A 27,332-nucleotide genomic window follows, 5' to 3' on the forward strand; every position below is an offset into this window, starting at 1 on the left:
GTTTCACCAGTTTTGCCTCCTTGTGTTCAGGATGCAAATTAATGTTTCATTAGTTTCCAAGTTTCCATCACGTTAATGTCTTAAATTATTTATTCTGTGCATGAGCTGAAGATAAAATACAAGAGTATAGGATCTCTAAATAATTCAGAATTATGTGCCTCTTTCAGAAAAGAAGCTGGTTAAGTGCTGGGGGTGGAAGGGAGGGTATTTCTTGGTTTAAGTGTAGTTTGGACAGCTCCAAACTGTTGTTTTATCTAAGGAAGAAATGGCTGTTGTACCAGCTGAAGCAGCTCCCAGCCTTCCTGTAAAATGACAAGAACCTTCCGAGGGAGTTCGTGGAGCTGGGGGTTTTCCTGTCCAGGATTGGGAATTAAAGTAATGAGAAAGATGCTAACAACAACGTTTCTGGTACCAGCAGCAATTTAATACCATGGTACTGCAGTTAAAAATGCACATGTGGCATTCCTGCAGATTTCAGGGGTTCTCACCTGCCTGGTTTGGTCCAGCTGGTGTCACTAAAGGAGGGAATAGAGCTTGGGACAGCTAGAGGCCAGTCTGTTAGTTAGTTGCTAAGTGGAAAGTTTATCTGTTTGTGCAGCCGCTGCGCAGCAAGTGCCTTCCCAGTTCTTTTGAACCAGGTATTCTAGGAAAAAATAGGTATAATTCGAGTTCCTATTTGTTGAAAATACTGTAGAATTGTCAGTTGTGGTGTGTCTTTTAGTATGGCAGAATATGTCCTTGTGCTGCGTTTGGAGTCAGAGCTGTTGGATACGGACAAGTCAGTCCCATTATCCCGAATTTCCCAGCCCAGACCCTGCAGGCAGCCCAGTGCTGAGCCCTGCACTGAGGGAAAGGCTGTTCCAGGAGCAGCTTTGAGCTGGGCTCTGTGTGCTGCAGGGTGGGAGCTCAGGGGGCTGAAGTGCCCTGTGCACATGGATGTACGGATGGGAGCTGTGTGTGCTGCAGGGTGGGAGCTCAGAGGGGCTGGAATGCCCTGCACACAGTGGGATGTATGGATGGGGACTGTGGGAGCTCAGAGGGGCTGGAATGCCTCTGCACACATGGATGTATGGATGGGAACTGTGTGTGCTGCAGGGTGGGAGCTCAGAGGGGCTGGAATGCCCTGCACACAGTGGGATGTATGGATGGGGACTGTGGGAGCTCAGAGGGGCTGAAATGCCCTGCACACAGTGGGATGTATGGATGGGGACTGTGGGAGCTCAGAGGGGCTGAAATGCCCTGCACACATGGATGTATGGATGGGGACTGTGGGAGCTCAGAGGGGCTGAAATGCCCTGCACACATGGATGTATGGATGGGGACTGTGGGAGCTCAGAGGGGCTGAAATGCCCTGCACACATGGATGTATGGATGGGGACTGTGTGTGCTGCAGGGCTGAAATGCCCTGCACACGGTGGGATGTATGGATGGGGACTGTGGGAGCTCAGAGGGGCTGAAATGCCCTGCACACAGTGGGATGTATGGATGGGGACTGGGAGCAGGGGCAGGAATGCCTCTGCACACATGGATGTATGGATGGGAACTGTGTGTGCTGCAGGGTGGGAGCTCAGAGGGGCTGGAATGCCCCTGCACACAGTGGGATGTATGGATGGGGACTGTGGGAGCTCAGAGGGGCTGGAATGCCCCGGCACACGGTGGGATGTATGGATGGGGACTGTGGGAGCTCAGAGGGGCTGAAATGCCCTGCACACATGGATGTATGGATGGGAACTGTGTGTGCTGCAGGGCTGAAATGCCCTGCACACAGTGGGATGTATGGATGGGGACTGTGGGAGCTCAGAGGGGCTGAAATGCCCTGCACACAGTGGGATGTATGGATGGGGACTGTGGGAGCTCAGAGGGGCAGGAATGCCTCTGCACACATGGATGTATGGATGGGGACTGTGTGTGCTGCAGGGCTGAAATGCCCTGCACACAGTGGGATGTATGGATGGGGACTGTGGGAGCTCAGAGGGGCAGGAATGCCTCTGCACACATGGATGTATGGATGGGAACTGTGTGTGCTGCAGGGCTGAAATGCCCTGCACACAGTGGGATGTATGGATGGGGACTGTGGGAGCTCAGAGGGGCAGGAATGCCTCTGCACACATGGATGTATGGATGGGAACTGTGTGTGCTGCAGGGCTGAAATGCCCTGCACACAGTGGGGTATGTGGATGGGCAGGAATTGACGGGCAGTGCCCAGCGCTGGGCTGGCTCTGGCCGTGGGGCTCAGGGGAGCAGCACGGGCTGTCCCTGCAGCCCAGAAAGTGCCACTTTCATTGCAGAACAGAGTCAACTGAATTGCCCAGTGAAACGGAAAGCGCTCTAAAAATAGCTGGGTGTGGAATTGAAATCTTTGACTCATATTTCCCACCTTGGAAACTTCTTATGCTTGTTCTTCTCGGCGCAGCGGAACGGCCCGAGCGCACAGCCCCCGCTGGGTTTGTCGGGGCTTTCGCCTGCCTTACTCTGCTTTTCCTGACTGGAAAACCTCTCCTGCTAGCTGCTGGATCCGGGGGGTGTCTGCAGGAATGCAGGGGACGGGCCTGCGGCCGCGCAGCGCCGCGGGAAGGGCGCGCTCACCTCCGTGCGGATCTGCAGGGGTTAAAGCCTTGGCAAACACGAGATATTTTCCAGAGCAGCTCCGAGCTCACAGCTGCGGCCATTTTTCCAGCAGGAAAATTCTAGCACCACGTCTTAGGTGTGCGAGAGCCCGAGAGGCAGCGTCGCCCCGGGGCTGGCAGCCCTGCCAGCCGGGACATGAGGCGCAGGGCGCGATTCGGGGGGCAGCTCCAGCAGCTCCAGCCGCTCCCCGGGGAGGCAGCGCGGCCCTGCCCGCCTGGCGCCGCTCTTTGTGCGGGGCAGCGGAGCATCTGAGCTCCCTGCCCGCCAGGAGCTGCCTCCATCCGCATTAAAGTTCCTCAGGCAGCTGCCATTTTTTATTGGAGGGGGAGCCGAGTCCCCGGGCCCCTGCTCCAGCAGGAGTTGGCAGGCAGCTCCTGGAGCAGTAAAATGACACCATGCTTCTCCTCCATTTTCTAATGAAATCCGCAGAGTGGGAAAGCAACACAAGTTGGAAGCGTCTTTCTTTGGAATCTCTCTGTAAACTGTAACTCCACCATCCCCTGCTCTGAGGGTGTGCAGCAGGTTTGTTCTTTATGAAAATCTGTCATTTTTAATGCTAGTTTCTGTAAACTTGCTGTTGCTGGTCAGTTAACTGTGATAAACTGCAAATTTGTTAATACTATCTTTCTGCCTTAATAGAATTCAAAATTAAATGTTGGTGTGTAGAACAAACTTTTATTAACAAGCGACTAGTCTAGAGCAAATTAAAATATTAAAATAATGATTATGGGGTGCTGGAATTCATAGTAGCCATATTGGAATATTAATGTGTTATTTAGCCTTCTGAGAAGTTGTGGAGCAGAAAATGTTGGAGAATTTTATAGCTCAAAACTTACTCTGTGGTTCTCAGGGAAGCGAAGGCAAGGGAATTCTGTTGCACTTTGGATAATTTCAGTTGAAAATTAGCATATAATTGTGGACTCTGTATATTCTGTAGCCTAGCCCTGGGACCTGGCAAGTGTGTTATACGATTTGCCGCTATCATAGTAGATAGAGTTGCCGTGTTTGCTAAGGAAACAAATGCTTAGAATCTATGTGAAATATAATATTCATGAGCTGTTAGAGAAGTGCTGTTGGTGTTCTGCCTTAGGGCTGGCTGGGCAGCGAGTACCTTGTTTATTTGTTGCACTCCTTGATAGTCAAAAGTGATTTGAGTTCCTGCAGGTCCCTTGGGGTCGGTTCTAACACACTTGGCCTTAAAGCAGCTTTAATTAGGAAAGCAGAGTGCTGGGGTGCCCTGGGCGTGCTGCTGGCGGCTCTGTCTGGGTGTCAGATGGAAATGGTTTCACTGTACCCCCAGCAGCAGGAGTGCAAGAGGCAGGGAGGGAGAAGTGGCTCAGTGTTATGGGGTGCTGCATGTTGTATTAAAATCTCCTCAAGGGAGGGTGTTTGTGTTTTCTGCTTCAGGTGGCGGTGGAAGGAAAAGGGCTGGAGCAGTGTGTGCCACGGGCTGCAGTGTGTGTGTGTGTCCTGCGTGGGGCTGTGGCCCCAGCGCCGCTCTGGGGCTGCGCAGGGGTTTCTGTGTGTCACTGTCCGCTCAGCTCAGCTCAGCTGGATGTGCTCCAGGCTCTGAAGGCTCATCCTTGGCACCAGCTGGGGCAGGGGGCACAGGGAGAGCACCACAAGTTACGGTTTGGGCACTGCTTACACAGCTTGTGGAGTGTGAACAAACGTGGTTTCATTTCAGAGCCCCTTGCCGTACCTGGACACAGAAAAGTTCAAAGTCCTTCTGCATGCAATTGTCAACAAATTCTCAGCAATTCGCTTCAATAGCACTTCTCCCCCCCTTCAGGGCTTAGTCACTCTCAGTTACTTTATTTATAATGCAAGAAATTTTAGAAGCACCAAATGAAATAGATTTGTTTAATATTATTTCCTACTTGTGAAGTTCAGTTTTGAACCAGAAGTCAGAATCACAGTTTGTTGTCTCATTATGTTCATCAAAATATTTTGCAAGGAACCAGTTGCCTTCCCTTAACATAGGGAGCAGCTTAGATTGAGGAAATCTGAAGTGGTGGTTGTGATCTTTATCAACTTCCCAGTTGATCTAATAGCCTTTCAATACCTTCTGTTCCCTGTGCTGCGTACAATAAATTGAGTTGTGTCCTGGCCTTTCCTCTGCAGTCAGCTGTGCCCTGGGAGAGCTGAGTCCCTGCTGTGCCCCACAGGAGCTGGGGGCCCTGGAGGGGCAGCTGAAGTTGGGTGTCCTCACCCTGAGGCTTCTGCCCACCCACTGTCAAACAAGGAGGTCTCCAAAGTTTTTCTTTTCTGCTGCCCAAAATGCAATATTCCATTAAAACACAACTCGGATGCTGATTCTTCAGTGGCTTTTTATTCTAAAGGCTTCCGTTTCATGTTTTTCAGAATACGTAAAGTAGAAATAAACAGAGATTATATCATAAGTAGCACTGACAACATTCAAATTGATTCCTTAAACAAAAGCTCGAGTTTGTTTTTGTTTTTTGTTGTATTCCCATGACTCGGTTCCTGAAAGTGAATGATGAAATGGTCTTTAAACATATTTAAAAGGTTTTAAAAGCCCCTGAAAACTACACTCTCAGTCGTGCAGTAACATTATTCCTGGTGCTGAGGGAGGTCGTGGTCGAGTACTGAGGTATCTTGGGAAGTTGCACACACAATAAATATTGACACTTAATGCATATCTCATCCGAGGAATTTGCAAAGCACATTAACATATCAATGCAGTGAGAGGGGCAGAGCTGCCCTGCAGCTGGAGGGGAGGCAGCAGCAGCAGCAGCAGCAGCAGCAGCAGCAGCAGCTCAGAGCCCTCTCTGCCTGCTGAGCTGTGCCCAGCCTGCCCCTGGGCTTGGTGCTCCCTCTGCCCGTGGTCTGACCTTCCCCTCGCCCTGCTGGGGCCGTGCTGCTGGCTCTGGCATCATTGGCAGCTGCAGTTGCACATTTGGCATTTTCCCAGTGCCAGCACTGTCCTGTGTGCAGCGTTCCCTGTGCTGGCAGCCCTTCCTGCTGGCAGCAGGCACCTGAGGGCAGGAATAGCTGTCCCTTTGCCTGTTGGGCTCCCTAAAGCAGGGAGCCCTGAGCAGAGTGTCCTGCAGCCCTTCCTGCTGGCAGCAGGCACCTGAGGGCAGGAATAGCTGTCCCTTTGCCTGTTGGGCTCCCTAAAGCAGGGAGCCCTGAGCAGCATGTCCTGTAGGTCCTGCTTGCCCCTTGTTCTTTTGGGGCCAGGCCAGAGCAGTTTTCTTTAGGTAATACTTAAATGGGAAACTTAATTTTTTCCTACTTGAACATTTTGTAAATAAAGGTTCAATGCTGAAATAAACTGCATAGTGCTGATTTGTTGGCAGAGGCTGTAGAAAGGTGGTTAGTGGCATCCTGTAACGGGGATAACTTGGTTAGGAGTGATAGCAAGGCATATTCCTGCTTCCAGGTCTGTGCCACGAAAGTCATTGAGGGATAACAGAACTTTTCCTCGGGGATGAGTTACAGCTTGAATCACAAGAAATGCTGCCATTACCTCATAAATAAACACCTCTAATAATATTGACTTAGTCTTCATTTTTTTCAGTCGCTGTTCACATGAATAACTTTGTCCCACTTTCTTTTTCCTGGGGGTGGGGGCAGTGCCAGAACAAACCAAGACCAGTGTAAGCCAGCCCCAGCCCGTGACCTCCAGCGGCACTTCCCCAGGAACCAGCACTCCCAATAATGCCAAGCGGGCCCCAGCCAGCAGCCAGCAGCAGCCCTCGCCTCGGTACCCTCCCCGGGAAGTACCGCCGCGATTCCGACACCAGGAACAGAAGCAGCTTCTGAAACGGGGGCAGCAGCTACCAGGGATCGCTGCGAACCTGGGGCCCACCCCCAAGGTGTTCAGCGGCCAGCCAGGAGGCAGCACTGGCACCAATAACCAGCCCGTGACCAACGGAGAAGTGCCCAACAGCAGCAAAAAACAGCCAGGTGAGGGCACTGCCTTCTTTTCCTGTGGCTAAAATCGAGTCACTTAAATTCATTATCGGGGGATATTTCAGCCAGCAGTGTTTGAACTTGCGCTGTAAGCTGGAGCATGAGGAGATCCTTTCCTGTGTCAGAGCTCGACGGTGCGTGTTGCAGGGTGGTTTTGCCTCTCTGGGCAGGTTGCACATGAGGCTCAGCCCCTGTCTCAGGCTCTGGGCAGCAGTGAGTGGCAGCCATGGCAGGAGCTGGTGGTGGTTCCATTGTGGCCTCTGCTGTGCTGCACATTCCCTGATTTGTGTTCAGCACTATCCCAGCATGGCTGTGGTACAAAGCACCTCTGTTGCATCCGGTTTTGGTAGAGGCATCCCAGAAAGAAAGGTTTTTCTCCTGAAGCTTTGTTGTATTACAGAATGGATCCACTCATACCTTTACTGCTATTTAAGTTCAATCATCTTTTGTTATTTTGGTTTGTTATGCATTCCTTCAAACAGTCTTTTAAGAAAGGTGAGCTTGCCTGTTGCACATGTAGGATGTGCTGTTCAGTGACTGCACTAACATGCAGCTCAGTTAATTTTACAGGACATTAATGTAGTTTATTTTTGTCTGGAAAAATAGTAACTTTCTGTGAGGGATCTAGCTTTTCAAAGGGACTTGGTATTAATGCATGTCAATGCTTAATACTTTCTTATTTTTATACTAGTATTTACATTTTGATGTGCATGTAGCAGTGATGATGTGAGTCTCAGCCCCTTTAGTGAAAAAAAGAGAAAAAAAATAAAATCCTGAAAATAGCCTTAGTATTTCAAGTTTGAGTTAAATTTTGAGCTGTTCGGAGTACTGCATACTGAAGAAGCATGATTTAAAATGAAAGTAAACAAAGCACTGGAAGCAGTTTATCCATGAGTCCTTGAGGAATGTTTCCCATATTATTTTTTATACTTTCCAGTGTTATTTCTGTAACATACTGATGGAAATCTTTGCCTTTGCAACAGGTAATTTTTAAGTAGCTTCTTTTCTTTGCTTCGCCTGTATGATGTTGTTCCTGTCCCTAGTGGTGTTTAAAGCTACCTTTCATTAAGGTGAAACTTTTCCTGCAGCATGTGTACTCCCCTGGCAAGGTGCTTTAAATAAGAGTGGTGATTTAAATAAAAATTCACACGTAAACTAATTTAAGAAGTATTACTGCTTATACAACCTATTAAGTCTCCTAGCAGTATCCAGAGGATTTGTGTGCCGTTCTCCATTGTACTGTGAACACCAGCCCAGCGTTTAATTAGCTGGGTTCCATTTGTGTGCTGCATTTGTCCAGGTTTGCTCAGTGGTTTGTGCAGCTGTGGGCAGTGCCAGCAGGTGCCAGGGCTGCCTGGGGCTGGGGCAGGGTGTGCTCTGAGCTGTGCCCTGCTGCTCTGGGTGCAGGGTCCTGCAGGGAGGCAGGGCTTGGCCACATCCCTTTGTCACCTCAGGACAGTGTCTGTGTTGGCTGTAGCTCCTGCCAGAGCTCTGTTCCTGATGTTCTGAGTGTCCCAGGAGAGCTCAGAGCTGCCATCTGAGGCTGGGCACTCGGCTCCGCTTTCTTGGTGCCATGTGCGTGCCTGGAATGTCTCCTTCCCTGCAATAACCAGGAATAGCAGCGGGTTTGGATGTGCTGTCATGTTCTTTCCAAACACAGACAGGATGGTAATGGAAAGGCAGATGATTTTTCTGTGCTGGGTTTCTGTTTCAAGCTCTGGTCTGGCGCTGGTGAGGTGGGGGAGGCCCCGTCCAGCAGGGCTGATGTCTCCTGCCACCTTTGTGTCTGAGAGGAAATGCTGTTGTCATTTGCCTGTCTCAGTTTCACTCACTCTCCCTGCTTCCTCTTTCAGCCTCCCCCAGCAGCTCCAGGTACTCTCTGTGTTACCTCTGGAGTGTAAAACCTCATGACATTTGACAGATCTGTAGGTCGCTTGCATAGATGGGACAGCCATGGATAAACCAATGGCTGCTGGGACTGATCTGTATTTTAGGGCTAAAAGAAAAACTGGGGCTTCAGGTGTTGAAGTCAGAATTGCTGGAGTTGGGAATGGCTTTGGGTTTGTGCGTAATTCCTGAAAGGATCTCTCCCCAGTTCAGCTGTGTTGGAATGGTTTGGTAGGTGCTTTGTAAAAGCCAGGTAATGCAGGCAGATACTGCTGAATTTAAACTCTTTAATTGCCCTGGGCACACTAAGATTTTAAGTTGTTGGTATTGGAGAATTTTTGAATTATATCAGCGGTCTAAACCCCTGATCTCTTTACTTGTGTTTTGTGTCAACAGTTGTCTCCTGTTTGGAAAATCAACATGCTTTGTCCAGAAGTAAAGCTGAAGAAGGGCTAGGCCTGTGGGCTGGGTTTTTCCTGCTGTTTTTAGGACATTTGGCGTGTTGTTTTAGTAGAGACACATAAATGAAGCTCATGGCTTGTAGTGCTTCTGAAACAGATCCAGGCCAGTGCCAAGATGGTTATTTTTAGAGATCTCCCTAAGTAGCTCTTTATCAGGACACTTCCATTCCCAGTTTATTGTTGTCTCCACTGGCGTGCCCCATGTGCAAACTTGACATGAAGGGCAGGGTTGGTTGCTGCCCTGGTGTTTGCTCACCTCTGCTCTGGAACACCTTGGGATAGCCAGGTGGCTGTTCCACGATGAATGATTTATCATTGTAAACTGAAATATTCCCAGCAGTAACTGCTTTGGCTGTGGCCAGAGCTGAACAGGAGAGCAGGACGGGGCTCCTGGCAGGGCTCCAGTGTGGATTCCTCCCATCTGCCTTTGTCCTGGTGCATCTCACAAAGCTGTGTCCCAGCCAGAGCCCTTGGGAGCAAAAGGTGCCCCAATAACCTGGGGTGGCTCTCAGCTGTCGGGGGACTCAGGGAAGAAGGAGCAGCTGGGATTTGCAGTTGGTGGTGATGAGGATTGCATTAATTTGGGGAACATTGCCTTCAGTGTAACAGTTACGGTCTCCAGCTGTGGAACTGTGGGTGTGAAAGATGAAGTTTGATTCTGTGGAGTGGCACAGGGGAGGAGCAGGATGTGAGGGGGGCCGGTGGTGGATGGCTGTGCCCGTGCTGAGGTTCAGTCTGAGCTGGGCCGTGCTCAGGTGCTGCTGTTTGCTCGGGCAGGCAGCAGAGCCCTGGCTGGGAGGTGCAGCAAATGTGCTGTTCAGAGAGGGGAGAGGAACTTGCTGAAGTTTCAGGGCTGACTGCTCAACTTCTTAGTCAGTGCAGTCCAAAATGAACTGGTTGTGGTTTCCCTGACTGTATCCTCTTTTAAGGACACATTAAATTGGTTCATTAAATGCCAAATGTGTAACAAGTGGGTTGTAATTGAAATGTGTCATAAAAGCAGCAGAATTGCAAATTCTCACATCCCCAGGCTGAGTTTGTTGCCGTGTCCCTGCTCCTTGTGCGGGGAATGTGATTCAGAGCAGACCGTGAGACTGAGCTGGCCCTGAGAGAAACCTGTCCTGAAAAAGGGGTCTAAGGACTGAGTTTACAGCACCGAGTGCTTTGGGGACTGTTCTCTCATTTGCTGAAGTAACACTTCTGTGATTTTTTTGCTTTTTTTTTGTAGGCATGCCTCCCATTCGGGACTTGGTGAGCCACTCCCCTAACCAGTCAGGTTAGCTACTTCCATCTCACCTGCTTTGCACTACGTGTTTGTGGTGGTTACATGTGTCACACAGTTTTGTCTGATTTTTTTAATTTTTATTTTTATTTTTGTTCTTTGGCTTATGCTTTTCATTGGCATGGGTGTGTGAATGATTGCAGTATACCTTCTCTGTGCCATTGCATACTAATTTGGTTTAACATTTTTAATTTTCTAATTAAGTCAGAATTCATACTAAGAGTTTTTGTCACCTTAGCATTAAGGTACTGTTTTTGGTTTTTTTTTACGTTTATGCTTCCATGCTGACTTGCCTCTTATGGTATTGAATAATCTGTGCAAGCTTGTGCTTCCTATCAGAGACATGTCACACTGTGGAGGAAATCATGTCTTGATTTGTTTGCTAAAAGCTCAGGACTGTATTTACTAAAATGAATTTGTTCATAAGGCCCAAAGGTGCAGTGATTGCAAGGTATGGTATTGACAGCCTGGGGTGCCAGGTGTGCTGGAGCAGGAAAAGGAGGCAGAGGGTGCAAGATTCAGGTATTTCTTAATTTACACTTCTCAATCCTGTTTATTTTAGCCCATGTGATGACAAACTGCTTTTTAAAATACGTACGGTTTTTTGCAAATGTTTCCTGCAGGATAACTCATAGCTGGAAAGCATTAAATTAAAAATTGCTGAAAGCAATCTTAGCAGATTACCGAATTTTAAGAAACTCGGGTTTGTGTAAATGTTTTTTTGTCAAGGATTTAGGCAGCAAAAGTTCAGTTGCAACTTTAAATAGTTTTGGGAAGAAAAGCAAGAGTGGGCTGTTCTGGCTCCCTGTGCTTGCACCAAATGCAGGGTGTTGTCACATGTCATTTTTCAGTTTTGAGGGTGTTCTGTGGTCCCTGCCAGATACAGAAAGTCAGAGCTGGTATCTGCTTGCTCAGTGTTTGTATCCTTGGTCTCTGAAGTGCACGAGCTGGGGAGGTTCAGGTAGGAATGTTCCAGAACTCATGCTAGACATCACTAACAGTTTATGTGCAGGAGAAGGACTGTTGGTCTAAGTAGTTTTGTGTGTAATGGGAGAAATCAGCTGAGTGGAAGTTAATCACTGCGTGCTGCTTGTGGATCAGCTCTGCACAAACTGCAACCAAATTCGGGTAACAGAATTGGGATAAATACAGGCTTTCTTCATGTCTTCTGCTGCTGTGCAAATCAGAGTTTGTTTTACCATTTCCCTGTGCCTTGTAGTCCTAACCTGTATCTCTCAGTGCTGAATTCAGGCTGTTTGCCATCTGTGTGTTGCCTTTGTGTTGCTTTTAAAGGGACGCTGTTCCTGGGATGGTGTTTGTGTGATCAGGATCTTGTTCTGTGCCGTTGGTTCTGTCTCTCCCCAGAGTGCACGCAGCTCTTTGATCAGTCCCTTAGTGCAGGTTAAATGTCCTTTTTCAAAATACCGTGGTGAGAGCTGCCACCCTGAAGTTTGTTGGGCGGTTGTTCAGCCGTGGCAGTGTTCTCGTGGTGCTCACACAAACGGGCAGGCTCTGGGTGATGCTCAGCCAAATCCTGGCTCTCCCAAGGGTGGTGGTGGCTCTCCAGGCCTGTGCAGCTGTCACACACCATCCCAGCACTCTGCCTGCCTGCCGCGGGCTTTGCCACTCCTCCTGGTCCAAACTGCTGGGCCCCCATCCTCGTTCCTCACCGTGGTGTGCCAGGGGAAGCTCAGCTCAGTGCCGGGGCTGAGCAGCAGTGGGTGATCCCTGCTCTGTGCTGCTCCAGCTCTGGCAGCCAGGGCCTTGCACTCAGTTCTGTTTCACTGTAGGATCAGTAATATTGATATTGATGAAAAATGAATTAAAAATAGGCTTGTGCATCGGTGCGTTCTGAAAGCAGAACTTCAGATGGGTCTTGTGCTTTTTGTGCCAAGCTGTTGTTGTATGAAAGAAAATACCTTGAATAACTTGTACTGAAGGCTCCTATACATCATCTGTAACAGGGGTGGGAAGGTGTGTGTTCTCTGACTGCTGTCACGCAGCACTTGGTACTGCTGGGCCAGGGCTGTGTCCTCTTGGAATTTCTGCCTTTCGGTGTGTTTTCAGGTTTTAATTACTATTGTGGTTTTTAATACCTATATGTGTTTTAGAAAATACTTTGTATGTGGTGATACAGAGTATCCTTTAAAAAAATGTTTTTTCTGGAAGAAAAAGACCTTTAGGAGTGTAAAGTTTTCTGAGGTTTTTGTGAGAGCAGCTCTGCATGCTGGAGGTGTTCTGGGTTGTGCCTGGCAGCCTTTGGGCAGCTGTACTTAAAGCTTTCTCTGTCACTTACCATGACTGTAGTTTTAACAGAAGCAAAATAATAAGCAAAATAATTCCTGGCTTAATATCTTTATACTTTTTTTTTACCCTCTTCTGCTTAATGAATAACACTGAACTCTTAATAATGCCCTTGGGCTTTCCTTCTTCATTCTAGATCTGAACCACAGTGGTCTAGGATCCCATTATGAAAATTCTCACTGGGGACCAGTCTCTTCAAATAGCGACTCCAGCACAAACTGGGATAAAGTTATCGTAGACGGCTCTGACAAAGAAGCATGGCCATCAATCACTGGCAGTGACCCAGAGCTGACTTCAGAATGTATGGACACTGACTCTGCCTCCAGCTCTGGGTCGGAGCGCAACCTCGTGATCATGGCTTCAGGGAGCACGGCAGGAGAGGGCGACGGCATTCGCAACGGCCTCGGCCACGGGGCGCAGAATAAGTTTGTGGTTGGTAGCAACAGCAATAATGTGGGCAATGGAAGTATTAATGGGCCCTGGGGGTTATCCCACGGGTCCATAATAAGCACATGTCAAGTTTCTGTGGATGCTCCTGACAGCAAATCTGAAAGTAGCAACAATAGAATGAATGCTTGGGGCACCATAAGCTCTTCATCAAATGGAGGGTTAAATCCAAGCACTTTGAATTCAAATGGCAACCATGGTGCCTGGTCCGTGTTGGAGAACAGTGGACATGCCCTGAAAGGGTCCGTGGGGAGTGGGAGTCCTGGCACAAGCATTCAGTGCAGTACCATAGGTCAGATGGCCAACAGCCAGAGTATTAACTCGAAAGTGGGTGGCTCGGCCCACGGTTCCTGGGGAAGCCTTCAGGAAAGTTGTGATTCTGAAGTAAATGGTACAAGGAATGTTCCATTCAGTGGGCAACCTCAAAACCTTAACACTGAAATGAATGGACCAAATAACACTACTAACTTTATGACCTCTAGTTTACCAAACTCTGCTGGTTCGGTGCAGATGAACGAGCTGCCCAGCACTGCAGGGCCCGGGGCCTGGCGCGTGAGCACAATGAATCATTCTCAGATTCAGGCCTCTCCAGTGGCAAACGGCACTTCCATCTCTCACCTGAGCAACGGTGAGGCCAAAACTGGCGGCTCTTATGGTACTACCTGGGGTGCCTATGGTTCTAGTTACTCTGGAGACAAATGTCCAGGCCCAAACAGCCAAGCTAATGGTGACACTGTGAATGCAACTCTAATGCAGCCGGGCGGCAGCGGGCCCGGCAGCACTAACTTTCAAATCAACGGGAATAAAGGCGGAGGGGTGTGGGAGGCAGGGGCAGTGGGCTCCCAGAACGTGCCCTGGGGAAACGGGAGCGGTGCGAGCGCCGGCGGGAGCAGAAGAGGATGGGGCAGCCCTGCACAGAGCGCTGGCACCAACATCCCCAACGGGGAGTGGAGCAAACTGCCCGGCAATCAGCATTCCGGCGAGGGCCTCAATGGAAGCAGCAGGAAGTTTACAAACGGATGGAAGTCTACTGAGGAGGAGGAGCTGAGCAGCCAGGGTTCCGCTGCCTCCCAGATGGCTGAGCAGAGCAGCACGTGGGCCAAAACAGGTACGGGGGACGGCGAGGGCAGCTCGGAGAGCGCCAGCTGCCACGAGGACAGAGCGGCCGCCGAGGGCCAGAGCCGAGAGAGGAGGAAAGTCGACCAGCACACGTTACTCCAAAGCATAGTGAACAGAACTGACCTAGATCCGCGCGTCCTTTCCAACTCCGGGTGGGGACAGACTCCAATCAAACAGAACACTGCCTGGGACACCGAAACGTCGCCGAGGGGTGAAAGGAAAACTGACAATGGGACAGAGGCCTGGGGGGGCTCTGTGACACAGACTTCCAGCTCAGGGGGGTGTGTGGATAGACCTAGCCCTAATAATAACGATACCTCATCTGTATCGGGGTGGGGAGATCCAAAGTCTGCTACAAGGTGGGGAGACTCCAAAGGGTCAAACAGCCAAGGGGGGTGGGAAGAAGATTCTGCTGCTACAGTAATGGTCAAGAGCAATCAATCGTGGGGAAGTGGCAAAGAAGAAAAGTCATCCTGGAATGACACACCGAAGATGAAGCAGGGATGGGCAGACGGACAGAAGGCCAGCCAGGGTTGGGCAGTGTCTGCTGGCGATAGCTGGGGTGAAAACTCCAGAAGTAACCACTGGGGTGAGGCAAAGAAATCCAGTTCTGGAGGCAGCAACAGCGACAGGTCGGTGTCTGGTTGGAATGAGCCAGGTAAATCAAATTCTGTTACTTGGGGAGGCAACAACGCGACCCCAAACAACTCTTCAGGATGGGATGAGCCTGCGAAGTCTAATCAGAGCCAGGGCTGGGGAGACCCTCCGAAATCCAGTCAGCCTCAAGTCTGGGGGGACTCGTCAAAGGCAGCCAGCGCTCCTGAGTGGAACAAGCAGGATGTTGGCTCTTGGGGAGCCCCGTCTGCCAACAACAAGCCCCCGGGGTCCGGCTGGCTGGGGGGGCCCATGCCAGCCCCGGCCAAGGAGGAGGAGCCCACGGGCTGGGAGGAGCCGTCCCCCGAATCCATTCGCCGCAAGATGGAGATTGACGATGGAACCTCTGCTTGGGGCGATCCCAGCAAGTACAACTACAAAAATGTGAACATGTGGAATAAAAACGTCCCTAACAGTAGCAGCAGTTCAGACCAGCAAGCACAGGTACACCCGCAGCTACTGTCTTCAAGTGCCATGTCTAGCAAGGAGAGCAGCTCGGGTTCTGGTAAGCCTGCCTTTTACCCAAATTTGTGTTTTCTATTGACTGTAAAGCTCCTTTTTAGTCTTGCTTCTTAGAACAATATTTTAGTTTCAGAGTGGAAAGGGCAAAGTGGCAATGAAGTACAATTTCTGTTTGTTAAAGAAATGAACAGCATTGTCACAGAGCATTGATGTGTTTGTACAGATTGGAGATCTGCTCTAGTTTTAAATAACTGCAGTAATAAGGGCTAAACAGCTCTGCTTGAGTTCTGGGGAGTGGGAACGCAGAGAAAATACTTAAAATAGTGTCTCAGGATTGAAATACTTTCCTAAATGATTCTAAGCCAGATGAAATTTAATTTTGCCAATGAGCCTTCAAAAAAAGCAGCACGTTGAGCTTCTGCAGGACAGAATAAGGGGTGATGGGCTTATAAGGATTTGGTGTCAGACTTTCTGGTCTTGTAGCTTCATGAGCAGTGAATAATGATTTTGGAGAGGAACTTAATGGGATGTAGAAAGTATTTTGTGCTGTATCTCTTTTTCAAGTGCCAAGTGGGGTCAGTTACACGTAACAAGCACTCTTAGCTTAATATCTTAGCATTTTGCATTATCAGAATGCAATTCTGTAAATACAGAATTTGTACTTTTGTGATTACTTTTATTTAAGGAACAGCTTGCAGTTGTAACAATGACCCTCACACAAAACAAAAATATATGTGCTCACGTGCTTTTTGCTGTATGTTAAGCATATAGAAAAGGCAAAACACTCGAGTCTCTTTAGGTAGCTCTAAAACCCCGTTCAGAACGATGCCAATAACTCCCCCTGCTTTGCAAAGGTTGGGGAGAGCCTCCTGCTCCAGCCACCACTGTGGATAACGGGACAGCGGCGTGGGGCAAGCCCATGGACACTGGTACGAGCTGGGGAGAGCCTGTCGGCGACGCAGGAGGCACCTCTGGCTGGGGAAACACTGCCCTGGGGCAGCAGCCTCCAGGCAAGCCTGGTGAGTGCTCTCAGTGTGCTTGGCAAGGCTGAAATGCCTCTCTGGAAGCTTCCTGTTTTCCAGGGGTTTTTACTTGCACCAGGCTCTTTGGTGGAGCTGCTGCTGCAGTGTTCACTGCCGGGTTCTTCCACCACCAGGGCCTAAATCTATGCAAGATAGTTGGTGTGGAGATGACATGCCATTGAGTGGCAGTCGTCAGACCAGCTGGGAGGAAGAGGAGGATGTGGAGATTGGAATGTGGAACAGCGGTTCCTCACAAGAAGCTAACCCCTCGTTGAACTGGCCGCCCTACATGAAGAAAATGCCCACAAAGGTGAGGATGAGGAGCAGCTCGGGGCAAGGCTTGCAGTCATTTCTGAAGGCTGAGTCAGAAGGGATTACTGCACTTGCACATTACACTTTAATTTTCATTCTTAACACGTGTTGGTGTAATTAAAGTCGGATCTGAGTATCACAGGAATTCCTTTCTGTTTTTAAGGGAATAATGAAAGGTGGAAATAAGCAAGATGAAACATGGATCAATCCATTCATTAAGCAATTCACAAATCTCAGTTTTTCAGTAAGTATTTGTCTCTGTCTGGATTTGCTGCCTTTCCACAGGGCTTGTTGCAATGTGCAGACATAGAAATGCTCAATTGCCAAATGTTCATTTTCATCGTGGTTTTCTTTTAACTTCTGTTTGTCTCCCCCGTCAGCCATCCCTTTTCTGTGCATTCTCATTGCAAAAAGACCCCTTTATTGATGAAAAGTGGTTTTGTAACCATTACCCAGGTATTCATCCCATAGCCTGATGCTTTACTGCATTTACTAGGAGTTCTGGTGAGGAAACCTGTCCTTGACTGGGTAGGAACTGAAGGGAGGAAATGCTTTAAAGTAGCATCTGATTGTCTTGATTTTTCTTTCTTGCAGTTTTGAATTGTAATAGTGTGCAGGAATCTCTTTGTTTTATCTTAAAAAATAAATAACTGTGATTTATTTTATTACTTCAGAGAGAATCACCAGAAGAAACCATACAGAGCAATAAGATGGACATGTCTGGAGGTAAGAGCAGTAGAACCGAGCTGGGCTTTATTGCTTTTTCTTCCATACTCTCTTTTACCTTATATCCTTCTGTAAATTACATTTTTCAAATGATATGTAGTGTATATATAGCTATATGTAGTTAAGTCTATATGTCCCTAAAGAAAAGGAATGTCCTTGTAGAGAAGAGTATTTGTGTGAGTGAGTAATGCTGCACACAGAATCACCTGGTTGCTATAGGAATATTGGCCACGTATCAAACTAAGCTTATCCATATTTATATATGTTAAACTGGCATGAGAGGATGTTTTCAGGGTGTGGTGGGGTTGTTCCTTGTAATATAAATATCTTGATTGCCCTCTGGGCACCTCCACTGAGTATAAACAGAAACACACCAAATCCCACACGGGCTCGGTGGGTTCATTCTTGGAAACACGTGCTCCGTTCTAAGAACTGAATTAATGCTGCACAGTTGTTTTAGAAATGCTTAAACCTGAGTATAAAATGACTTGGGAGCCGTTACAGTTTATTTGATTCCAATTACTGTTATTTCTTTAGCAAATGAAAAATAATTCTTAATACATTAATTACAGTATACTGTGATGATAGAATGTTTAACTAAAACTAATTGTAGTTTTTAGTGTAGTTACTCTCTCCTTATTCCACTTCAAAATTGGGTATTTTCACTTCAGGGCTCGTAGTCTTTTGGGTTTTAGATTTCAGTATTAATGGCAAGCCTGATATTTAAATTATTGCAAGTTTAAACAATTATACATACTGGGTTTTAAGAGCAAGCTGACAGATATTACTGCGTGAAGCCTTGCAAAGTGTGTTGGTGGTGATTCCATGTCTCAGATGTGTGCAGGCGTTGGTACCTGGGGTGTCCTCTCAAAGCTGGGGTGCTGTGTGTTCAGGGCAGGCAAAGCTGGGGTGCAGTGTGTCCAGGGCTGTACAAAGCTGGGGTGCTGTGTGTCCAGGGCTGTACAAAGCTGGCGTTCTGTGTGTTCAGGGCAGGCAAAGCTGGGGTTCTGTGTGTCCAGGGCTGTGCACAGCTCAGGTGCTGTGTGTCCAGGGCTGTACAAAGCTGGCGTTCTGTGTGTTCAGGGCTGTGCAAAGCTGGGGTTCTGTGTGTCCAGGGCTGTGCACAGCTCAGGTGCTGTGTGTCCAGGGCTGTGCAAAGCTGGGGTTCTGTGTGTCCAGGGCTGTACAAAGCTGGGGTGCAGTGTGTCCAGGGCTGTACAAAGCTGGGGTTCTGTGTGTCCAGGGCTGTTCACAGCTGGGGTTCTGTGTGTCCAGGGCTGTACAAAGCTGGGGTTCTGTGTGTCCAGGGCTGTTCACAGCTGGGGTTCTGTGTGTTCAGGGCAGGCAAAGCTGGGGTTCTGTGTGTCCAGGGCTGTACAAAGCTGGGGTGCTGTGTGTTCAGGGCTGTACAAAGCTGGGGTGCTGTGTGTTCAGGGCTGTACAAAGCTGGGGTTCTGTGTGTCCAGGGCTGTGCAAAGTTGGGGTGCTGTGTGTCCAGGGCTGTTCACAGCTGGGGTGCTGTGTGTCCAGGGCTGTACAAAGCTGGGGTTCTGTGTGTCCAGGGCTGTGCAAAGCTGGGGTTCTGTGTGTCCAGGGCTGTACAAAGCTGGGGTGCTGTGTGTTCAGGGCTGTACAAAGCTGGGGTTCTGTGTGTTCAGGGCTGTACAAAGCTGGGGTTCTGTGTGTCCAGGGCTGTTCACAGCTGGGGTGCTGTGTGTCCAGGGCTGTACAAAGCTGGGGTGCTGTGTGTTCAGGGCTGTACAAAGCTGGGGTGCAGTGTGTCCAGGGCTGTTCACAGCTGGGGTTCTGTGTGTTCAGGGCAGGCAAAGCTGGGGTTCTGTGTGTCCAGGGCTGTACAAAGCTGGGGTGCTGTGTGTTCAGGGCTGTACAAAGCTGGGGTGCTGTGTGTTCAGGGCTGTACAAAGCTGGGGTTCTGTGTGTCCAGGGCTGTGCAAAGTTGGGGTGCTGTGTGTCCAGGGCTGTTCACAGCTGGGGTGCTGTGTGTCCAGGGCTGTACAAAGCTGGGGTTCTGTGTGTCCAGGGCTGTGCAAAGCTGGGGTTCTGTGTGTCCAGGGCTGTACAAAGCTGGGGTGCTGTGTGTTCAGGGCTGTACAAAGCTGGGGTTCTGTGTGTTCAGGGCTGTACAAAGCTGGGGTTCTGTGTGTCCAGGGCTGTGCAAAGCTGGGGTGCAGTGTGTCCAGGGCTGTACAAAGCTGGGGTTCTGTGTGTTCAGGGCTGTACAAAGCTGGGGTGCTGTGTGTCCAGGGCTGTACAAAGCTGGGGTGCTGTGTGTTCAGGGCTGTACAAAGCTGGGGTTCTGTGTGTTCAGGGCAGGCAAAGCTGGGGTGCTGTGTGTCCAGGGCTGTTCGCAGCTGGGGTGCTGTGTGTTCAGGGCTGTACAAAGCTGGGGTTCTGTGTGTCCAGGGCTGTTCACAGCTGGGGTTCTGTGTGTTCAGGGCAGGCAAAGCTGGGGTGCTGTGTGTTCAGGGCTGTACAAAGCTGGGGTGCTGTGTGTTCAGGGCTGTACAAAGCTGGGGTGCAGTGTGTCCAGGGCTGTACAAAGCTGGCGTTCTGTGTGTCCAGGGCTGTTCACAGCTGGGGTGCTGTGTGTCCAGGGCTGTACAAAGCTGGGGTGCTGTGTGTTCAGGGCTGTACAAAGCTGGGGTGCTGTGTGTCCAGGGCTGTGCAAAGCTGGGGTTCTGTGTGTTCAGGGCTGTACAAAGCTGGGGTTCTGTGTGTCCAGGGCTGTGCACAGCTCAGGTGCAGTGTGTCCAGGGCTGTACAAAGCTGGGGTGCTGTGTGTCCAGGGCTGTACAAAGCTGGGGTTCTGTGTGTCCAGGGCTGTACAAAGCTGGCGTTCTGTGTGTTCAGGGCTGTACAAAGCTGGGGTGCAGTGTGTCCAGGGCTGTGCACAGCTCAGGTGCTGTGTGTTCAGGGCTGTACAAAGCTGGGGTGCTGTGTGTTCAGGGCAGGCAAAGCTGGGGTTCTGTGTGTCCAGGGCTGTACAAAGCTGGGGTGCTGTGTGTTCAGGGCTGTACAAAGCTGGGGTGCTGTGTGTCCAGGGCTGTACAAAGCTGGGGTGCTGTGTGTCCAGGGCTGTACAAAGCTGGGGTTCTGTGTGTCCAGGGCTGTACAAAGCTGGGGTGCTGTGTGTCCAGGGCTGTACAAAGCTGGCGTTCTGTGTGTTCAGGGCTGTGCAAAGCTGGGGTGCAGTGTGTCCAGGGCTGTGCACAGCTCAGGTGCTGTGTGTTCAGGGCTGTCCTGCCCCAGCTCAGCCCCCCAGCACAAAGCTGGTGTTGGTGTGGCTGGGGCTGAGCCCCCAGGGTGTGCAGCCAGCTCTCTGTGCCCAGGGTTACTGCAGGACAAGAGGATGGAGATGGACAAGCACGGCCTGGGCGTGGGAGATTACAATCGTGTGGTTGGAAAAGGCCCCGGTTCTCGTCCCCAAATTCCCAAAGAGTCTTCCATGGATCGCGGTCCTTACTTCGATAAGGTCAGTGGGGTCTGCGTGGGGACGCTGCTGAGCTCCCTGGCTGTGTCCTGGGCAGTGGGCTGTGTGCTCCTGCCCTGCTGCAGGGGGGCTGAGGGCTGGCTGGTAATCCAGGACACAGATCTGTTCTTGTTAACTCACTGATGTACTGAGCACTCTCTGTAGCCCTTGGCGGCGCCGATGACTAACCTGATCTCTTTTGTTTTCTGCCTATCTCCTGCTGGTGCTGGACTGTCCTGTGACTCTTCCCTTCTGCTCCTGCAATGGTTTCTCCCTTCTGCTTGCTTGCTGCCTGGTTGTTGCGCCTCGGTTTGTCTGTCCCATCAGGATGGCATTGTAGCAGACGAGTCCCAAAACATGCAGTTTATGTCCAATCAAAACATGAAGCTTCCCCCTTCAAATAATGCACTACCTAACCAAGCCCTGGGCTCCCTAGCAGGGCTGGGTATGCAAAGCTTGAATTCTGTTAGACAGGTAAGGCTGTGTGCATATCCTTGGTGTGTTACTTACTGCATTTAATGCCTTTTGATATTACGTTGTAGCTGCTTGTGTAATTGATACCTGTTTAACTTGTGATGGAAATGTGTGGGGTGGGAGAAGCAGCAGAAGAGGTTTTCTGTCACTGACTGCCCGTCCTTTCCCCAGAATGGCAATCCCAGTGTGTTTGGTGTTGGGAATATAGCAGCACAGCCCAGGAGCATGCAGCAGCCTCCAGCACAACCTCTTAATTCATCTCAGCCTAATCCACGTGCTCAAGTGCCTCCTCCATTACTATCCCCTCAGGTAAGTGATACAGAAAACACTCTGTGTATGAACTATCCAAATGCTGCTTCAGAAAATCGTTCCTTGTTTGTCGGTGCTGCTGATATTTATTCTGTAAATATTTGGGAGCATATTTGGCTTGATGAAGGCAGGCATGTGTTGACCAGAGGTTCCAGTATTCTCATATTCTGGCCTGAGCAGAGCTGTTACAGTTGCCCTTGGCCCTGGTGTGTGTTGCAGGTTCCAGTATCATTACTGAAGTATGCACCAAACAGCGGTGGCCTGAGCCCACTTTTTGGCCCACAACAGGTAGCCATGTTGAATCAACTGTCCCAGTTAAACCAGCTTTCCCAGATCTCCCAGTTACAGGTGAGCTGGTGCTGGCTGTGGCTGTGGGTGGCCGGGGCTGTGTCTGTGCTGCTCTAACCCTGGCGTGTCTCGCAGCGGCTGCTGGCTCAGCAGCAGAAGGCGCAGCCCCAGAGGAGTGTGCCCTCAGGGGGCCGGCAGCAGCAGGAGCAGCAGGTAAGGAAACTCCTCGCTCTCCCCTCTCGGGCTCTCCTGGGAGCTGCTTTTCCTCCTGAGCTGCGTTTCCTGCTGTGACTCGCACTGAAGTGTGCAGGGGTGGATGGAGCTTTAGAGGAGGGGCTGGGTGCTGGGCTTTGGCCGTGCAGGGTGCACAGGGCACAGAGGTGCATTTCTCTTTCTCAGAACGTGGAAAAGCTTTTGCTCATTGGTGTTGTAACTGCTCTGTTTTTTTAAAGGGTCGATCTCTTAGTATGCAGCAACAGATGATGCAACAGTCCCGTCAGCTTGATCCAAACCTGTTAATGAAGCAGCAAACTCCACCCTCTCAACAGCAGTCACTCCATCAGCCCTCCATGAAATCCTTCCTCGAGAATGTCATGCCCCACACTACTCCTGAGCTGCAGAAAGGGCCCTCACCAATCAATGCATTCAGCAGCTTCCCTATAGGTGGGTGCCCTGCAGTCAGCCCGTGTTTGTGTGACACACAGCCCCACTTTTCCCCGTGCCTCCTCCTGGAAAATGACTGTAACCCTGTCAGTGCTTCCCTTTTTAGTGGCAGTAGTAGTTGTGTGTGGGGTTACCCTTGCTCACCAATAACTTTTCCCCGAGTGCACTCATTCCCAGTGAGTGTCCCTGTCTCAGTGCAGAATACTTTACAGTCCTGAGGAATGACAGGCTCCTTTTGGTGCTCCTTTTGTCCCCTGGATCCCCAGGGTGATACAAAGTCCTCATCCCTGGAGCTAAAGGACTTGAAGAAGTAGAATCCGTGCACAGAATCCATTGATGTAGGTAGGCACTTTTATTGGGAATTCAGAAATGCTTTCAATGGCTCTAGGATTGCAAAGGTAGAACAGTCACTTTGCCTGTTAGTGGTTTTGTCCAGGAAAGAAAGCTTTTGGCTTTGCATTTTTAAAGAATTGTTGTCTCATTAGGCAAAATGTTTGAACATTTATAAATACAAACATCTCCTGTTTCTTTCTCCCTACGTTTTCAGGCTTCTGTCCAATTTCTACTTCAGAAATTCCAGGCTTGTATATTTTCTTCTTACTTTAGGTCCCTTTTTAATGCTATCTTACTACAGCTGTTTACCATTTACCTCTGTTCCTTACCCCCGTTTCTTTCCTCCCCTTCATTTTTGCTTTTCTCTCTTTTATTCTAACTGGGCCATTTCTGTTGGGCTGATTGCATTCTCGTTGGCCTCTGCAGGGCAGTTTGTTGCTGGACGTGCAGCTGGGTCCCTGTGCTTGCAGGCAGAGTGGCTCTGGCCAGGACAGTGCCACACTGGGGTGGCTTGGGGCCAGCCTCAGGTCCAGGCTGCTGCTTCAGAGCTGCTGGTGATGCTTGGCATCAGTGTCCAGTTCTGCTTTCATTCAAAGGGCAAGGCATACAAAGGAAGTTTTGTAGCCATTGACACACTGCAGTAGCCCCAAGGAAAGGCATATTTCACTTTCTCACCAAACTGTGCACTGAGGGATTGCATCCTGGCCAGGTCAGGCTGCTCTTTGTTCATTCCTGGAGCTGGAACTGCTGTGCACTGCCCCACAGCTGCTCTCTCACGTGAACCATGGCTCAGGAGCCTGCAGGGTGTGTCAGGTTGCTTTGAGATCCCTCAGGAGTCTGGAATGGGTTGGGGTCCCTCTGCTCAGCACACAGAGCCACCCTCGGTGCTCACATAAAGGCTGAAGGGCGGGAGAAGCATTTGCTGGAATTTCTTCCCCCCTAGTGAAGAATTGAGTGCAGAGGAAGGCTGGTGTCACCTCCCAGTGCAGCGTGGTGGTGTGGCTGTGTGAGAGGGAGCTCACCCTGCCCAGCTTCTCCTGGAACATCCTTGGGTTTGTTTTCTCTCTGTGTTCCCATTCCAGGAGACCCAGCAAGGAGGTTCTGTTTCCATTTCAGGGAAGGGATTTGTCAGGATTCACTAGATACTCACCCAGAGCATCCTTTTCCCTCCCTGACCACTTCTGCACTCACATCCCAGTTCATTATAGAATTAAGTATTTCTATTAATAAAAACAGCCTTTAAGTGAGTATAGCTGATATAACTAATAACTAGTACTGAGCATACTGTAACTAACAGTATAACTATATAACTAATATAAACTCTTCCACAGTAGGATATAAGAATTACTTCTGGGAAGTGTTTAAATGATGGATTATATCCAGGGACTGGTGTCCATCACTCAGCGCACACAATCCCACACAGAGCTGTGACAGAGCTGTGCCTGCTGGGGCTGGCACTGGCCTGGTCACAGATGTGCCCCTCTGCCAGCCTGGGGCCTTTCTACCCCTTCTCTCAGAACTCTGGTCTCTGCAGCTCCTCCAGAGGTACAAGGAAGGTTGCTGTGCTGCAGAGTTACTGCTCTGACAACAGCAAAATGCCAGAGGGAGGTGTCAGAAACAGGATCAGCTGGACATTCCCTTTTTTTCTGATTGAGCTATTGATAGTTGTTATATTTTATAAAACTCCATCCTGTTCCAAGCACTTTTCCTGAGGCATTTCAAGAGGAGGCTTTTCTGGCACCAGCTCTTGCTCATGCCTTTAAGAAAAACAAACAAAACCCCCTCAAAAAGTAAACCAGTTTCTTTACAGCTGTGAATGTGCACTTAGGAGCAAGAGGAAGCCCTTGTTCCCAGTGCTGAAGGAAGGTGTTTCTAGGAGACGTTTGAGAAGTTCCCTGTGTGTCTGTGTTCCCAAGTTAAACTCTTGTAGTGTTTGTTTTCAGAGAAGAAGTAAACAGATCTGGAGGGCTGGAAAGGCACCAGGTAGAGCTGTGAGTTCAGGATTCTGACAGACTTGGAAAGGAGCAGGCATGGCAAGGTCAAACATGTGGGCACGTTGTCCAGGCCCAGAAGAGCCTGGTTCTTCCAGGTGTTTGAGCAGATTTGGGTTGGCATTGTCTTGATTCTCTGGCAGAGAAACATCTGAGGTGCAGACCACAGCTACAGCAGGGCAAGAGCAGTTCTGTTTGCCCCCTCTTTTAGGTACTTACATTTTAGTTTCTGCTAACTTCCTAATGTCTTCTTCCACTGACATTTTTGCATGAGGACATGAGCTGAGAACTTGGGAGTGCTTTGCATTGCTCAGCTTAGCTTCTGTGTGCAGAGAGTTCCCTGGTTTCAGTGCTAGAACGTTCCTCAGCGGCAGAGACTTGAAGCATGACATAACCATGGTAACTGCTCTTCAGTGCTTTCTGGGGCAGCAGTGGCCAGGAGCACGGGGAGAGCTTTGCTCTGTGTCTCACGAGCTGTGTGTGCTTTCAGGAATGAACTCAAACTTGAATGTAAACCTGGATATGAGCAGTATTAAAGAGCCACAGTCTCGGCTGAGGAAATGGACTACAGTCGACAGCATTTCTATGAACACATCCCTAGATCAGAACTCCAGCAAACATGGTATGTGCAGCACTCCTTGGGCAGCTCGGTGCTCAGGGAGTGGCCCCAGGCTGGCCTCAGGGTTCTGGGGTCCCTGCAGCCTTGCAGTGCTGGTTGGGCTGGGCTGTCACTCCTGTGTTACATACAACAGTTCCCGTAGTGCTGTCTGTGCCAGCTCGCTGCCTGTCTGCCACAGCAGCCACAGCTTGCTGACTGTGCTCACAGAATGATCTTGTGATGAGATTAGTAGAAACATTCTACAGAACTCATTTTTTAACCAGACTTTTCTGTAACTGTGACTATTGCTACTAGCTTTACCTTAATCTCCAGTGGAATGCTTCGTATATTTTTGAGCCAAAAGCTTGGTTTTCAAGTTTTCTCTCCCACCATCCTTCTGTCCTAAGGTGATTTTGGACGATTTACCACATTCTGGGCATGGCTGACATTTTTACTGGCAGGTTTTGGTTATGAATGTCTGTGTTTGCATTCTAAAATTGGGAAGAGCTTAGAAGGGCTAGACTTGGTACCATTGCTGTCCTTAGTTTTAGAGGAGCTGAACTTGGTTGCTTCGTGTTTCATTCCAGTAATCAAGATTCATATGACATTTCAGCTGTTTCAGTTGCTTGAAATCATCCAGTTAAAATTTGAGTCTATAGCCCAAGAATCTGTGTCTAAAGATAGTTGTAAATGTCCTCGGTCTCCTGTTACTGTTCAGTCCCAGATTGTCGGGGTATTTTTAGGTGCATCAGCTGCTCTGCTGCTCTGGGCTGCCTCTGGTCGTGGCCATTCCCTGCAGCTGCCCTGCTGAACCCTTCCCACTGTTGCCTCAGGCAGTGGTGGTGCTGCTTTACCTGCAGGTGATGTTTTCTGACCAGAGCAGGAATTTCTGTATCTCGTGCGATCCCTGGTTCCCTCAGAACTGGCTTTGCTGTCTGGTAACTTTTAAACCATTCCTTTCTCTGTCTCAGGGGTTTTTAAATTAATTTTTTTGCTTCCCAAGAACAGGAGTAGAATCCACAGAGCTTTGCTAAAGATCCTTCACTTGTTGTAACTGTTTCTTTCACGAGCTCTCTCACCACAGAACCCTGTTAGTCAAATGGGGTCCCTCAGAATGATCTTACCTCTGGAATTAATGCTTTACTTGAGTTGAACACGTTTCTTTGAATATATGTACTGTTTTAGTGAAGGGGTTTCATGGGGGATTCTTCTTACAGTTTTCTCTGCATTACTCAGACATATTTCATTTTGATTCATCACTCCTGTATGATCTCCAGTATAACCTGGCATCACAGGAGGACAGTGTGCTGCTCTATATTTCATGAATGATTTACAAGGGCACGATTTTATATGTATTTATATAGGGATATAAAAACCAGCCACGAAAAATATTTGACTGCTTTTTTTTTTTTTCTTTTTTTTTTTTTTCCCATCAGGTGCTATTTCAAGTGGTTTTAGGCTGGAAGATTCTCCGTTTGTTCCTTACGACTTCCTGAACAGCAGTAACTCCCCAGCCAGTCCTCCCGGCTCCATTGGGGACGGCTGGCCCCGTGCCAAATCGCCTAATGGCTCTAGCAGTGTTAATTGGCCCCCAGGTACAGCCCTGCCCTCCCTCCGAGCCCGGGCACCTCCCCCCGGGGCAGCAGCCAGTGCAGGGGGGCACCAGGGGTGTTCTCAGCAATGGAAATGGAGAACGGCAGCTTTACTGTGCAGAGAGAAGTGTGTCTGCCAGAGAAATCAAATTAGTACAGTGATGGCTAAATCAAGGAAATTAAATGCTTAAAGGGTTTTGGATTTTCAGTCATTAGGAGGTGTATTGTTTAGACAGCTGTTTCCTTTTTAAAAATACGGTGAAAATAAGCTTCTTTCCTGCATCTGTATTCCTAGAGTTTCGCCCTGGTGAGCCATGGAAAGGTTATCCAAACATCGACCCCGAAACTGAC

General features: G+C 49.3%; 1 protein-coding gene across 10 annotated transcripts in view; it reads left to right on the forward strand.

The window, feature by feature from the left end:
• TNRC6A (trinucleotide repeat containing adaptor 6A) overlaps window positions 1-27,332 on the forward strand; it is a 57,428-nt gene that overhangs the window by 25,993 nt on the left and 4,103 nt on the right. For 3 of the 10 annotated variants that reach the window (XM_054271252.1, XM_054271247.1, XM_054271249.1), the window contains 17 exons: window positions 6,229-6,561; window positions 10,144-10,191; window positions 12,638-15,226; window positions 16,038-16,202; window positions 16,340-16,515; window positions 16,681-16,761; window positions 17,192-17,243; window positions 20,594-20,736; window positions 21,061-21,207; window positions 21,379-21,516; window positions 21,736-21,864; window positions 21,940-22,017; window positions 22,257-22,467; window positions 23,015-23,047; window positions 25,282-25,413; window positions 26,826-26,984; window positions 27,277-27,332. The exon at window positions 27,277-27,332 is cut by the window's right edge and continues 85 nt beyond it. In XM_054271252.1, coding sequence (XP_054127227.1) covers window positions 6,229-6,561; window positions 10,144-10,191; window positions 12,638-15,226; window positions 16,038-16,202; window positions 16,340-16,515; window positions 16,681-16,761; window positions 17,192-17,243; window positions 20,594-20,736; window positions 21,061-21,207; window positions 21,379-21,516; window positions 21,736-21,864; window positions 21,940-22,017; window positions 22,257-22,467; window positions 23,015-23,047; window positions 25,282-25,413; window positions 26,826-26,984; window positions 27,277-27,332 — 4,670 coding nt within the window. The remainder of the gene's footprint in view (window positions 1-6,228; window positions 6,562-10,143; window positions 10,192-12,637; window positions 15,227-16,037; window positions 16,203-16,339; window positions 16,516-16,680; window positions 16,762-17,191; window positions 17,244-20,593; window positions 20,737-21,060; window positions 21,208-21,378; window positions 21,517-21,735; window positions 21,865-21,939; window positions 22,018-22,256; window positions 22,468-23,014; window positions 23,048-25,281; window positions 25,414-26,825; window positions 26,985-27,276) is intronic. The other 7 variants (XM_054271248.1, XM_054271251.1, XM_054271253.1 and 4 more) reach the window with 6 other exon arrangements.

The sequence above is a fragment of the Melozone crissalis genome, unplaced genomic scaffold (genome assembly GCF_028551555.1).
Source record: "Melozone crissalis strain CALT ecotype California unplaced genomic scaffold, PUWL_Pcris_2 ptg000012l_1, whole genome shotgun sequence".
Classification (NCBI taxonomy): domain Eukaryota; kingdom Metazoa; phylum Chordata; class Aves; order Passeriformes; family Passerellidae; genus Melozone; species Melozone crissalis.